The sequence below is a fragment of the Pseudorca crassidens genome, chromosome 9 (assembly GCF_039906515.1).
Source record: "Pseudorca crassidens isolate mPseCra1 chromosome 9, mPseCra1.hap1, whole genome shotgun sequence".
Classification (NCBI taxonomy): Eukaryota; Metazoa; Chordata; class Mammalia; order Artiodactyla; family Delphinidae; genus Pseudorca; species Pseudorca crassidens.
In genome coordinates, this window is record NC_090304.1 from 97,434,272 (window position 1) to 97,449,525 (window position 15,254).

Consider the following 15,254-nt stretch of genomic DNA (forward strand, 5'->3'; position numbering starts at 1 on the left):
AGATGGTGGGTATATGGGTGTTTACTATACACATTGAGACTTTTCTGTATATTTGGAAATTTTTATAATCTTGGGGAAAAATGTACCCTTTAGTCTAACAGTTGTTTCTCTAGAAATTTATTCTAATATACTTGTCCATCAGTAAGGTGTAGTTAAAAAAACTATAGTTCATTCACAGAGTTGAATACCATGCAGCCACTGGAAAAATAGACTACTCTCTCTCTATGTGCTAATGTGGAACAGTCTCCAAGATATATTGATGACTGATAAACACACACACACACACACACAGGGAGAGAGAGAGAGAAATGTGTATATGAATATATTGCATTACCTTTTGAATGAGTAATACACATATGAATGTATTATGTTACCATATATTTCTTTTTAAAAAGCTATATCTACACGCAACAGAGCCAAGCGTGCTTACATCCATATGTATTCTTTTTTCTTAGAGTTTTTCTCATAGGCTACGCAAGAAATGGGTATTAGAGGTTTCTTCTTTAGGGAAAATTGGGGCTGGGAAGGCAAGAGGACAGGCTTAGAGGGAGACTTACTGTTTATTGTGTGCCTTATATTACCTTCTGAATTTTGTGTCATGTACATTATTTACATATTTAGAAAGTAAATATATGCTAGTTAGCAGCCAGAGAGTTTGAAAAGAAGATTGGAAAAGAACAGCTAACGAGGTAGGAGGAAAGTTAGGAGAGGGTAATATCACCAAAGCCAAAAGAAGGGAGTGTTTTAAGGAAGAGTGAGTTGTCGGTTGTGTCTGATATTGCAGAGAGTTCAGCAGAATGCAGGTACAGTGTCCATTTGATCTAGGAACAGGGAGGTCATTGATATCCAAAGCAGTAACCTTAGCTGTGTCCTGTCTCATTTTCAGCACTTAGAAGATTATCAGCGTCGCCTTGATACCTCCAATCTGAAGTTGTCAGAGTACCCAAATGTTGAAGAGCTCAGGGTAAGGGATGGTCTAATCATAATTTAAAACATAAAATTTGCTAAAGACTTGGAAGGTAATTAACATCTCAGTGGGAACATACATGACCTGAAGGAGTTCTTGCATCATAGATTGTCTGTATTTATGGTTCTGTTCTTCCTTTTAAATGTCTTGGTCTGTGTGAGGATTGCTTTAGTCTTTCAGTAGGGGAATATTTTATGTGAAACTAACTTTTTGTGACAAGGATTTGTAGGAGACTAAGGAACATTACTTATTATTAAAATTAATTTTATTGTGTTCTGTAGTTTGAATAAGAATAAGGCTGTTTACTGTGGGAACTTTCCAGATTTTTGAGTAAAGGAAGATAATTATTTTTCTATGAAGCTCTTCAAAAGCATAAAAGTTGAAACCATTACAGGAATGATAGTAAAATATTTATTAATTGCCCCTTCTAGTACATGGAGCTTTTTGTATTGAGTCACTTAGGATTTTAAGTCTTTCTTATACTGTTTCACTGGTTGTTCTGGCAGATTTATTTGGTGGCTGTTAAAATAGACTTTTATTTATTTATTTTAAGAGCTTATAAAAAAGCATGCTAATATGCTGAGCCCCTTAACTTCCAGAGAATGAGATCTTTCTTATGCTAAAAGATGATTCTCTTATTAAGTTATTAATATTTAGAGGAAGCCTCAGTACTACCTGGACTTCTGTGAAATGCTATTCCTTAGAACTTTTTTTGGAATGAGAGCCTAGATCAGAGGCTTCTTACAGATAAGCTATACATCATCCTCATCTAGATAGTTATTCATAGAAAAAATAAGGAAGGGGTTGAGAATCTAGTAGCTGAATATTTACAGCTTCATTTTCATTAGCTGTTACCTCTGTTTAGAGTGAAATTTGGAAGACAGTACTCCTGAATGTTTTTCTGCAAGATGCTTTTTCCTTTCTAGAAAATTTTATGCAGCTTACTTTAACCTGATTTTTATTCCATTTTCAGTAGTTGACGGATATCAATAATAGTGAACGTAAATGGTATCTTTTATAGTAAGAATTTCTGGAAAGGAGACTAAATGGAATATCATCTCACTAAGTGCTTGGAAATAATTTGTGTGTAATTCTCTTTATTTTGGCAGAATTTGGATTTAACAAAAAGGAAGATGATTCACGAAGGGCCATTGGTTTGGAAGGTGAATAGAGATAAAACTATTGGTAGGTGTACTGTCTGTTGGTTTGGGGGAGAGTGGAGAAGGGAAAAGAATAGGAAGTTTTCCTTATGCCAAAGAGAAGAGATAGCCGTTCACGTTTTTCAGTGACAGCAATTAGCAATGGTACTTTGTGTTATTACTCATTTACAGAAGATCTGCTTATGTTATTTTGTTATATGTGAAGCATGTTAAATACTCATTTAAGGATGAAGCAGAAAATTTTGTCATGATTCAGTCCTGTCTCCATCCTTGTATTCTAATGAGTCTCAGCTTCCTTTAAACCACTGTATCTCAAACTATCTGTGGTGAAGAACCAGTGTTTTTTATCTCTTGTCAGTCACAAACTGACACTTTGGTGTAATACATTAAAAATGAATTATTAAAAAATGAAATTAAAAAATACAATAGCAAGTACATTTTTAAAATTTACTAGATTTAACAGAAATCAGTTTTTGATGTCAAATTGTTATAAAGTTTATAAAACACATCTCAATTTCTGTACTGATCACCTCTCCTACATTTTTATTTCTAGATCTATACACTTTGCTGCTGGAAGATATTCTTGTATTGTTACAAAAGCAGGACGATAGACTGGTGTTAAGGTGTCATAGTAAGATTCTGGCATCTACAGGTGATAGCAAACACACATTTAGCCCTGTCATCAAGTTGAATACAGTGCTGGTTCGACAAGTGGCAACAGGCGAGTATGTCTGCTGAATGACGCTAACCTCCAGGTTCATCGTAACATTGCATAAGATACTCAGTGTCGTTGAAGTAGCACAGCTGGCGTAGAGTTTTGTTCCTTTTCTATTCTTATACAGATTAAATGAAATTTATTTACTGCTTAGAACGTGAATACCCCAAAATTATTGAGGATGCTTAGATTCTCTGAATAATTTTCTGCATTTTAAATTTTTCTGCATATTACTTTTATCTTTATGTCATGTTCAAATCATTGATGACACTAGTGAAGACAATGTATTGGAGGTAATCCCGTTGAAAAGGTTTCATTTTTTGATATGGTGGGGAAAAGGCAAAAACTGAAGAAGTAGGTGTGGTTTAGGTTTTTAAAAATCAGTTTCAGTTAGGAAGTTACATATTAACTGTACTAATAAGGAGATCCCTTTTAAAACTTGTTAGTTCCATAGTGGTAAGATAAATTTATGACCTCTTTCCTCCAACACCCACTGAATGTTACTGACTAACTGTTTAGCAAAAGGGCAATTCTGAATAAATTCAAAAAGAGCAATAGTGTTTATAGTTCAGTAATTTAGATACGTTGACACTTGTTTTTAAGAAATTACTGTGGAATTAGTGCTAGCTTTTATAATCTTTGTTTTATTAAAGTATATTATATATAGTTTAACATACAATAATTTGCACAGATTTTAAGTTATAGTTTGATGAGTTTTACAAAGTGAATGTGTGTTTACAGAGTGATCAGGTGTAACCTTTACCTAGATTAAGATGCAGAATAATACCAGGACCCTTAGAAACATCTCTCCCAGCCTCTGTGGGTCATATTGTTAGAGTAATTTTTGTCTTGTTTTCCCAGATAACAAAGCTTTATTCGTCATCTCCATGTCTGACAATGGAGCCCAAATTTATGAACTGGTGGCACAGACAGTTTCTGAAAAGACTGTGTATGTACTGGATATAGCTACCTTGCTCTAATATGTTTTATTATCCTGAATATAATATTCCACAATTTAACTGCTTTTGTAAAAGGACTTTGAAAACCAAAAACTATGTGGAAACAAGTACTTCCTCTATATTCTTTGAGAGGTGTTCTTCTAAGAATTTGTTCCTTTTTAGCTGGATCTCTCTTATTTTGGTTCTATCCTATTGAAAGTATCTTTCCTAGAGAAAAAATTCTCAGAAGCTTCAAGTGAAGTTTTTTTCATGGGTAGTGTATCCATAACACTGTGAGGTTTTCTAATCTCTACTTAATAGTATGTCACCAAAATAAAGCTATTCTCTGGCAGAAATAGTGTTTTTTGACTGTTGGTTTGATTTCGTTTCTGGTATGGTTTGTTAGTTTTTATTTTTGCTTTCTGAGTGTATTTAAAGTGTGTTTCTTTTTCCTTTCCCTCCCGTGTTTTGTATTCTTTTCAAACTCCCTGCAGCTGGCAGGACCTAATCTGTCGGATGGCTGCATCAGTGAAGGAGCAGTCCACAAAGCCAATTCCACTGCCACAGTCACCACCTTGCGAGTGAGTGTGCCTTTGCTTCCGAGTAGGAATGACTTTGTCGTTTTGGTCAGAGAAAGAATGGATAATTATAAACATTTTGTTGCACTGATGTTTAGGCACCTCAAGAAGCTGAAAGATTTTTTTTTTTCCCTTCCATAGAGGAGACAATGATGAAGAAGAACCTCCAAAATTAAAAGTGGAACATCATGGCATTTCAGTCTCTGGTCTGCAGAGTCCAGGTAAACTGATCTGTTAAATTAACCTGGAAGAATGGAGCCTACCTATTACTCAATAAACTGTGAAGAAACGTTAACTCTTTTGGTTTATGCAGGACCTGGCATCAGCTATTCACTTTAACAAAATTTGCTTGTGTGCCTTGTGCGTGCCGTAATCACACTGCACTGAGTGCCATGTATTTTACTTAGCGGACAATCTCTGTAGCTCATGCGGTTATTTTTTTCCAAATATTTCCTGAATGCTTCACGTTAAAAGTTTTGTTAAGATACGTTCTGCTTTTTCTGTTCCATTGAACAGACAGAGATTTGGGATTAGAGTCTCCTTTAATGTCGTCAAAACCTCAATCTCATTCACTGGATACCTCTGGGAAATCGGAGGTGGATGATGATCTCTTTGTGGCTGAGAGACAGTTTGCAAAGGAGCAGCATGCAGATGGAACCCTAAAGGAAGTTGGAGTCAATTATCAAATCACAGTCCCAGATCCACACTTGCCTGTCTCAGAAGAACGGTGGGCGTTGGATGCACTAAGGAATTGTAAGTTTTATTCATAAGTTAATACAGATACTTATTAAGCACCAGAGTTTTATAATGTACCATGAATTTTCCCTTCAAGAATTTTACAGTCTAGCTGGGAAGATGAGACAAAACTTTCCCTCACCTTCTTAAGTAAGAAAACATTATAGGATGTCAAAATTGATCTGGTTGGCGTGACCAGAGGAGGGAGGCATTAGAAAACAAGAGAGATGTGATTATTGCCTTGAAGAATGGGTAAAATTCAGATAGGTATTTAGCAGAATATATAGAAGTCAGTCAGACAAGAAAAATGGTAGGACCAAAACACAGAGGCAAAAACTCTGAGGGTGTTCCGAGAGCAGCGGGTAGGGCAGCTGGCCTGGGGCAGACCGCACAAGCTAAAGGAGTCATGGGGGACAAGGTTAGAAAGGTGGAGGACGCGTTGTTGAGCCCAGCTGTTGTGGACCTTGAAGAGCAGGTTGAGTCCTCCAGACTTGAAGGGTGGCAGGCTGCAGGGTTTTGAGGACCTCTTCAGGCTACGGATATTCTTCTGTTTTCTTGTGGAGATTGTAGTATTCTTCACCACGACCCATCCTTCTCGCACACGCACTCGCACACGCATGCACACGCACACACACACACGAATGGGTGGTCCTTGCCACTTGGTTAGCCACCCACTCCCTCTCCAGCCTGGTTGAGAACCACGGCTACAAGTGGGAGTGGATCACATGTCTCAGGTGTATTGGAGGTGGGAAAAAGGCTGAGAATGATTGCTTTAGCTGCAGAGAAAGAACCAAGTGAAGTTGCTAAGCTAGGGTGTATGACTAATGGAAAAAGATTACTCTGGCTGAGATCTGCGAAAGGATTTGAATGGGAATAGAGTTGGAGTGGTCTGGGCTTGAGGCTAAAAGGGTTTGGGCTAGAATGGTGTTAGAAGAATAAAAATAAAATGAGAAACCAACAGATACTTAAAACAATTGGCTTCTTTGGCTGTGAGGGCAAAGGTAAGGGAATATTTAGAGATAATTTCAGTATTTTTGTCAGAAATAAAAATTAGAAAAGAACCACCACTGCTACACTTTCTTTTTTCCTTCTTTTCTTTGCCATAGGTTATGGGCTTAATTTTAAAACATGTTGAGATTATGGTAATGAATGGCAAGCCATTTAAGAGGAAGGATGAGCAGGAAGTTGAGAGTTTTAAGACTGGAATTTTGGAGGAGGTCAGGGAGAGAGATGGATCTGAGTGTCAAAGCCATAAGTATTCATAGCGTCTCTCAGGAAGTGACTGCAGAGCAAAAAGAAGGAGGGTCAAAGACCCAAACCTATGTGGAAACTTTATTTAAAGAGACAGAAGGTAGAAATTAAGGCCGAGTTGAAAGTACGGAATTGGTCAAGTTCTTTAAAACCTAGTTTATTCTAGACTCATAGAGTTAACAGTGGTAATGATTTCTGATGGTTCCACTAACATTGTCCCAGTGTCCCTCTCATTGGGTGAGTGACCTCACAGCACGCACTTGTCCATTTAAAATTAAATCCATTCTATATTCAACAACCAGAGGAAGCTGTGGTACTAGTGAGGTCATTTTAAAAAACTAATAAATATTTCCTTATCCTTTGAAATTATGCATGCTACCAAACATGGAATTACATTTACAGGGCAGTTTTATTTTCTTCTTCACCATTTAAGGAGATTCTTTGGGTTATTATAGATGATAAAGTAAATGTTCTCTGTGTCTAATAAAATTAGAAAAAAATAATGCCTATGTAGATAGTGTCTGCTTCTGGAAAAAGCAGAACTTTCAGGTTCTTTTGTCTAGATTAACACGGCTTTTCAACATCCTTTTAAGAAGTACCTTTGGGGTATTATTCCAGTTATATGGTAGAAAATGTGGAGGTAGGCATATAGGAGAATAATAAGAGAATTCTTAAATTTTTTTAAAGACAAGTTTGATGTTAAATTTTCTCTAGATGGTGTTTCATTTCATTTCTCAAAACAAAAAATGACTGTATGAAATTAATATTTTTGCCTGCATGTTACTAAAAAGGTACTTACTTTAAGAGAACTGATCATTCCTCTAATTTAATTCTGTCAGTTTGAGGTTATAGTTGTGAATGCGTGTGCTTTTCCCCCCTTCCTAAATCTTTTAGTGGGTTTGTTGAAGCAGTTGCTGGTACAACAGCTGGGTTTGACTGAGAAGAGCACTCAGGAAGACTGGCCGCATTTCCCGAGATGCAGGACAGCCTCTCTGGGGGCGCAGGCAGACAGTGGAACCCAGAAGCCTGGCAATATTAAGGCCTATCATCCTTGTGAAGGACAGATGCCCTTTAGAACTGGAACTGGTGACATTTCAACTTGTTACAGTCCATGGACTTCAACTGAATCTTCTGCTCCACGGGATTCAGTGGTACTGGCATTCCAAGATAGCCAGGCAAGTAACATTTTAGTAATGGACCACATGATTATGACCCCAGAGATGCCTCCCGCAGAGCCAGAAGGGGGTCTTGATGAGAGTGGAGAGCACTTTTTTGATGCCCGTGAAGCACATAGTGATGATAATCCATCAGAAGGTGATGGAGCAGTTAAAAAGGAAGAGAAGGATGTTAATTTGCGCATCTCAGGCAAGTTCCTTTCACATTTAAACTTTGATTTCAATCATTGTTACTTGTGCTATGTGCTGAAATGGATGTCGCTCGGGTATCCAAGCATTCTCTCGTGTGTGTGTGTGTGTGTGTGTAGTATCTGTTCTTTCATGCAATAAATAAATACTGAATCTACCCTATGCCACACCCTGTCCTAGGTGCTAGGAGATATAGCATGGAATAAAACACGGAAAAATCCACCATTGTCATGATGCTTAAGCACTGCTTGGGGAAAGAGTAACTAACTGTAAATGAGTTAACAAATAAATAGATGTCAGATAGTAAGAATTAGGAGGAAAAATAAGTCAGACTGAGGGGCAGAGGGTAATGGGGGCAGACAAGGTGATCAGGGAAGAAGGCCTCTCAGGAGGTAGCATGGGAGCAGAGACCCAAGAGAAGTGAAGGAAGAAGCCATGTGGGTACCTGGAAGTAGTGTGTTCCAGCAGAGAAGAATAGCGCACAGGCTGTGAGGCAGGAGCAGGCGTTCTGTGGTTAAAGAGTGCAGGGTGAGGGAGACAGTGGTGGGAGATGAAGCAAGGCAGGTGTTTGGCAGGGAGGGTGGTGGCAAGATCATGTAGGGACTCGGTAGTTTTCAGCTTTTCACTTTTAAAATGCTAACGAATATGAAGTTACTCAGAAATTACCGAGAAAGTTTGCTAAGTTTACCTTTAACCTGATGTAAGAAAATTCTGAGGTACTTAAAACTTAACCTGGGACTTTGGGAATGAATGGCCTTTCCCCTTCTTTAATAACTTTTAAAGTTGTCAGCAAATCACCCCATGTCTGTTTTCTAATGTGATGATGGCAGCACTAATCTCATCAAACTGTTCTGTCTCTATCGATAGGAACCTGTTTGATCCTTGATGGCTATGAAACAGTGCAGGAGAGCTCCACGGATGAGGAGATTGCTTCCTCGCTTCCCCCGCAGCCCGCGACAGGCATCCCCTCTATGGACTCTACCCGCCGGCAGCAGCGTTCTCCCCAGAATGCTCATTCTGATGGGGCAGTTTCACCTTTCACCCCAGAATTCCTGGTCCAGCAGCGCTGGGGAGCTATGGAGGATTCCTGTCTTGAGATCCGGAGTCCCTCCTCTTGTGCAGATTCACAAAGCCAGATCATGGAGTACATTCGTAAGATAGAGGCTGACCTGGAACACTTAAAGGTACCTCAGACTTCAACATCCTTAGGACTCGGATATAAAAAACACATTTAACAGAGAGGAAGTGTAGAATGATTAACAGGTTGTTGTCAGTAACCTTGCTCAGGGTCTAGATTTGTATGTTTTCTTTGACGATTGTCTGTGAATAGACCTGGGTGAAAAACTGAGATCAGCATTTTTTAATCTGATCACAAGAACAGAAACCATTGTAGCTCTGTAAACTGTGTGTTTGTATGGGTTTCTAAGTTTAAGAACCTAAATATATTTGGGATGATTGGTTGGCCTCCATGAGAAGATGTGGGCAGTAAGCTGAGATAGGTGGGGTTTGTGTAGTTAAGAATCTAGGCTGGGAAATGCTTTAACTTGCCATAACCTATTAATTATCTGTGAATTGTTAGGTGATGTTGGTAGTTTCCCAGGTGCTGTGACAGATAGAAATTGTCTCCAGTGGCTCCTGTAATTTAAAGGCCTGCCTGTGAGTGGGAGTTCTGTAAAGTGATAATTGAAGATGTCGCTGCATAAGCCACCATTGCAAAACTGACCTGTGTGGTCATTTCTGACAACAGGACTTTATAAGTCTGCCATCAGTAGGCGCAGCTGGTAGAGCCCAAATGTTTGTCATGACATCATTTAGTAGAGGTTTCAGGGACCAGAGTTTAAAGTGTCCTTAGCCTCTCAGCTGAAGACTGGTCTCCCTTACTTTTTCTTTTAACTTCATGTGGTAGGTTTTCCCTTCTTCATATGGTTAGATGTAGGGTCACCCTGTGGCTGATGGATTCTAAAAGGCCACTGAGGGCACATTGGCTCTAATTTAGTTCATGCCGCATGTGGGACCATTTTCAGGGTGACTCCGGGCGGGGAGCGGGGGCGGTGGGATAATCACCTCTACCGGTTGCCCTCTCCTCTACTTTCTTCTATATGGGAACATTTTAAGTTATTCACTCAAGAGAGGAACAGGTAAAAGGAATGAAATTTACTTTTTTCGCCTACTAACAAAATTTTTAATGATGTTAATGTTGAAATTTGGAAGCATGTCCCTATAATATAAAAAAGCCTTCTTTCCTATTTTCAAAATAAATTTTTCATGATGTTCAAATGAAAAACCTATGGGTTTTATTTTACAGAAGGTGGAGGAAAGTTACAGCATTCTTTGCCAAAGGCTGGCTGGATCAGCCCTCACAGACAAGCACTCAGGTATGTGAAAACTGTGGATTTCAGACTCAAGCATCATCCTGCCTGAACAGTGCATTGAATGAAATGATTTATTATTCTTTCAAGTGGAAACCTTCTGAGATTCCATTTCTTCTCTGTCTTAGAAAAACTGCCTGTTTCCAAACATCATATATCAAGCAGAGGCCGCTGTCTGCTGACTCAGCTCAGTCCCCACGCCACCCTCCTTCTGTCTTTCTTCACCTTTGCAAAAGCAGAAGGCAGAGCTGTGGTGGGCCCAGGAAACTGAGGCTCCCTAGTGGTGGAGGCAGGTCCCCCTCAGGTCTTGCTGTGCTTTTGTGTCTCCCCTGACGGCGAAAGCAGTGTCCCCCTGTGGCTACCGACGGATCTGTGTTCAGTGCAGCCATTTGTACTCATTCGCTTTCATGCTTTTGGATGAGGCTGTTCTGATCCAGAAACAAAGGTGTTAACAGTGTCCACGCATTTCAAATATATTCCCTAAGTGTGCATTTTAATTTGTTCTTTCTTCCTAATTTGATCTCCTCATCTCCTTGTTCTTCCCAGATAAAAGTTAGAGCCGCGTGTCCTGGAGGTGACTGCAGGTTGTTGGATTTGAGCATCGGCCTTGTATCACCACGTCCTGGCTCCAGTGTGGACGCAGAGAGAGTGTGTGACAGAGGATCTGCCTGCGAACACCCTGGGGTAGCCACGCCCCAGGGGCCCGGAGCGGGACTGGTTCTTCACAGCCTGGCAGCTGCACTAGTCTGTCAGTGAGGGGACGTCCGTTCTCTCACTCTGCTCTCCTCACTATCAGAAATGCATTTTGATTCAGAACAAAAACCAAATGTATAGAGCTTTGGGTGTAGAATATGAAATTTTACTTAGACTTAAGACAAAGAGAAAATCAGATGTATTTATTTGACTTCATTCCGTATTTGAAAGCACATTTTAATTTTTATTTTGCCATGTTTTGTTTTAACTGAGTAGTGAGAGTTTTAGCCCTTTGTACTTAGTACACCCAAGCATCGATTGCTCCCGAAGCAAAGAGTTCAGTATGGGGTGTTAGGAGGTGGGGTAGAGAGGTGAAGAGCAGGACGGGGTAAGCAGGGCAGGGGGAAGCATGTGGCCTCCACCAAACTGTATCCCGTGCCCTCTGCTATCCAGTAGGCTGCTTGTCTGAGGGTCACCTCAAAAGCGTAGTCTGCTGGGACTCCTGAGTGCAGAGGACTTGAGCTCTGTGCTCCCAGGTAGGGCTTCCTCCCACCCGAGGCAAGCACCTCTTCTCTGTAGCTGGGATCCACTCCCAATGAACAGGAATCCTCAATGTACTAAAGAGCAGGCACTTGAAAATGGGTGTATTTTCTTCTATTGTCTCCTTTTCTGTTGAGGGTTGGGATTTGGGAGGGAGAGGAAAGCAAATTTTATTTTCTTGACTATAAGTTTGTTATTCTTGGTATTGTTTCATTTTTATAATTATACATTAGACTTTGGCACTTGTGTAAAATTACCCCTGCAGATGGAGCAGGAAGTAAAAACAAGCAAACGGCGATGCTTCAGGTGGTGGCAGGGGTGGGGGTCGCTGAAGGAAGGTGGGGTGGGAGCGGGTGAGAGTCTGGGAAGGTTGTGTAACTGAATCACTACTGAGTTGAACAATGGCTTTCATTAGCCACGGGTACTGCTGATTATAAGGCCAGTAACATTTTAGTACCTGGAGGTTTGACTCTAATTTTTGCACTGATGGTGCCAAAGGGCTCTTTGAGTTAAAAAGAGAGCCGAGAGTGGAGCGGAGAAAGCTGTGGTGGAGAAGACAGAGCTGCTCCAACCAGCTCCAGAAGCACTTCCTCTGACTTCACTGCTGGAGCCTTTTCCACACTGGTGCATGACTGACCTTAAAAATTGCAGACCAGAACATACACTGGATACTGCAGGCAAGGCATTGGTAACTGCCTGCTCTAGAATGAATAGTAGTACTGGCAGCACCCTCCAGAGGATAAATGTTTCAGAACTGTAACTTGAGAACTCCTTCAGTTCTGGTGGCTTTCTGTGGTTTTCTTTGTGCATCAGGTATGTATGTTTTGGAGTATTTTTGCCAACTAAAACTAAATCGTTTGTCAAATACGAAAATTCTGTTAGTATGCAAGGAGTTCATCCACTGCTCATATCTTTCAGTAGTGCCCTCGGAACTCTGTGGGTAGTTAGGATGTAATTTTACTCTTCCTTGCCATCCCCCCACCCTCTGCCCAAATATATATATATATATATATATATAAAATATATATATTGTATATTATATATATATATTATATATATTTTATATATATATATATATATAAATTTCCCCTCATCACAAGTGGTAAGGATTCCCAACTACTTTTATAAACACCACTACAACTTAACAAGCTCATCTACGTCCAGATTCCTGTTTCCGTTTTTCCAAAACTGATCTGTGTTTTTAAGTAGACCAACTTGGATTGTTGGACCTCATCTATAAATTAGAATTTTATTTTGAGTTGTAGCCCAAGTATAAATTAAATCAAAATGGGATTAAAATTTTTAGAAGCAGAGGCTAATATATAAGTAAAGCTTGGGACTTGAACTTTCTGTATCTCTTAAGAGAAGCAAGTAAAAACCAAATGGTTACATTGTGCTGCTGGAAATAATGTAGTCACTCCCAACTAAAAGAATTGCACCTGTAGTTACTTGACACTAATACCATCTGTGGACAGTTAATCAGGAGAACGGTAAATACAAATAGAACTTTCATCTTAACTTCAGACGCTACAGGGTAATTGCATAATTCTCTAGCACTCGTTCCTTTAAAGAAGCTTTGTAGGTTAGCAGAGTTCTGGTTTCTCTTCTAGCTCAGCCAGTCCCTTGTCCTTAGCAACTATTTGCTTTTCTTTTTCCTGAAGTTTAACCTCTCCTTGGAACAAAAACAGGGCTAACTGGAAAAATATTTTGACCATAGCTCTAGTACTTCCAAATAAATTCATATCCAGATTGTCAAACAAAGCCCCCAAATGAAGTCTAATTCTGAAAAGATTCCACAATTTTGAGTGTTCTTTTTATCTTACCAAACTAACTTCTTCCCTTCTTCTCATGCTGGCCTCCCACACCCTCTATTTTCTTTTGGCCATTATAATCACATCCATTCGACTTTGATACTCTACCTGCCTTTCAGAATGATGGAATTAGGTATTCACCCTGTCTTTGAGTGAGGCTGGTTACCATCGAAGCCATTTTCTCAAAGTTACGTGACTAGAAGTTGGAATCTACTTCCATACGGAAAGATCCGAGGGTGGTAGACAAAGCAACCGTCCCGGAGCAGGAGAGCTGGGTTTGAGCTCTATTGTAGTGACCTGCCGTGACCCCGTGCTCTCTCATGTGGCCCTAATGGCTCCTTTGCTATTAAGTGGCAAATTACATTTGGAGTGTCTCCTTCCTTTTCAGAGAACAGAATTAATCAAGGCAAATCAACAAACCCCCAGAGTGCTGTAATTTAAAGTCATGATCACTGCCCTAGAAACGATATATTTGGCATACTTTAAAATCAGCTAACTCGGACTGCTTGAGTTGTCTTGGCTATTAGGACCTAAACGGTTACTATTGTATTATGCTGCACAGAAGGTATATTTTATAAGCTTTTTGGCTTTCTTTTCCCTAAAACAACTCTAACAGCTGTTAGAAAGGATGAGTCCCTCTAAAGTTTTTTTGTTAAGGTGTTTATGGAAGCGGGTGGGGAGCTAGTGTGATAGTAGAGGAGAAGAGCCCATTTTTTCCTTAGTTTCAAAGCTAAAGAAAATAATTATGCTTCCTGTGAGTTGTCTTTTACTCACATACTTTTTTTTTCGTTCTGATATTGTTAGATTTGGTGTATTATGTGGAGAGTCTGTATTTCAAACTGGAAGCTGTCTTCTTTGAAGGTGGTATGTGATGTTATTTTGAGCTACTAGAGCTTTGGTCAATATTTCCTTCCCTATATGTCATGGGGGGCACCGTTCAGAACTGTGTACAGAAGACCTCGAACAGAAAATTAGCAGGAACTTCCAGTCAGCTTTCTGCTGGCTAGCTTTTTTGCCCCCAGTATTACAATTTTTGTTTTGTAAATCATGTCTTTGCTGACTTTTCTGCCCCTTTTCAAAGTGATCTGAAAAATTGTTTTTTCCTCAAGAAAAGAGTTCCTTTGCCTCATTCTTCCCCACTGGTACTGATGGTTTTGAAAATAAATTGGTAGGAAAAAATTGTACCTCCTAGAAGGAAGCCCTGTCCACCATTTCCAGGTGCCAATGGCTAAGCAGACGTACTGCAAACGTAACTGTAATGCACACTGTGGGTTATTCTTAGTCAGCCTCTTCCTGCTAGAACATTTTATTTTCCTTGTTCACCATACAATCATGTACTCTTTAACAGAAATTACTTTTAAAGAAATCTGGAACTATCTTAAAAAAAAACTTTATTAATAATCATGTATTTTTACTGATCACATTTTGAAATGCCTAAAAGACTTTATTGATCTAATTATCCAGATGTACCTTTGTAAAATAGCTCTTTTATGAATTAGCTGATAAGGCTGTATGTTTCTGGAACAAAATATTGGTCATCTAAAAACTCTGTTTTCTGGGGTCTGGGAAAATAGAAAATGAGAGTTCAAATATTAAATATGCTTAAAGGAACCAAGTATGTGACTTTTTATTTATATTCCTCTTGATTTGTCTTATACAAGTTATATTAGAAAAGTTTTAGCACCAAGGAGGCCTTAAGTGATCTTACTGGCAGTGACTGTCAGATATCTTCCTGCTTGTTACAGCATCTTTACTAGTGAGACCAGCGAGTTGATCTCCGTAATACATAGACTTCCATGAGGACGCTCACAGCTGGAATTGCCCCAGCATCTGGGGCAGCTTTGTTGTTGTTTTTCTAACAGCTTTATTGGGATATAGTTCACGTAACATACAATTTACTCATTTAAAATGTACAATGCAATGATTTTTTTTTATATATTACATTATTTTTTTAATGATGGTATAATATATATAACAGAATTTTTAAGTGTACTTTAGTGGGATAAATGGGGCAGCTTTTATGGCTCACTGAAATATAACTTTGGTTTAACGCTACCCTAAATGAAATAAGACATCTTTATTACCTTTCTTATCCTCAGTGTTGGACTTCCTAGACTACCAACATTTCTGTGC

At 39.3% G+C, this 15,254-nt stretch overlaps 1 protein-coding gene across 5 annotated transcripts in view; it reads left to right on the forward strand.

Annotated features, from left to right (window-relative positions):
• The window catches only part of ARHGEF12 (Rho guanine nucleotide exchange factor 12), a 143,845-nt gene extending 129,113 nt beyond the window's left edge, over positions 1-14,732 (forward strand). For all 5 annotated transcript variants that reach the window (XM_067751343.1, XM_067751340.1, XM_067751341.1 and 2 more), the window contains 11 exons: positions 887-964; positions 2,077-2,152; positions 2,681-2,848; positions 3,704-3,791; positions 4,275-4,361; positions 4,500-4,579; positions 4,875-5,111; positions 7,239-7,709; positions 8,576-8,892; positions 10,014-10,083; positions 10,624-14,732. In XM_067751343.1, the coding sequence (XP_067607444.1) occupies positions 887-964; positions 2,077-2,152; positions 2,681-2,848; positions 3,704-3,791; positions 4,275-4,361; positions 4,500-4,579; positions 4,875-5,111; positions 7,239-7,709; positions 8,576-8,892; positions 10,014-10,083; positions 10,624-10,634 (1,683 nt within the window). In that variant the 3' untranslated portion in view covers positions 10,635-14,732. The remainder of the gene's footprint in view (positions 1-886; positions 965-2,076; positions 2,153-2,680; positions 2,849-3,703; positions 3,792-4,274; positions 4,362-4,499; positions 4,580-4,874; positions 5,112-7,238; positions 7,710-8,575; positions 8,893-10,013; positions 10,084-10,623) is intronic.
• The last annotated feature ends 522 nt before the right edge of the window (positions 14,733-15,254 follow it).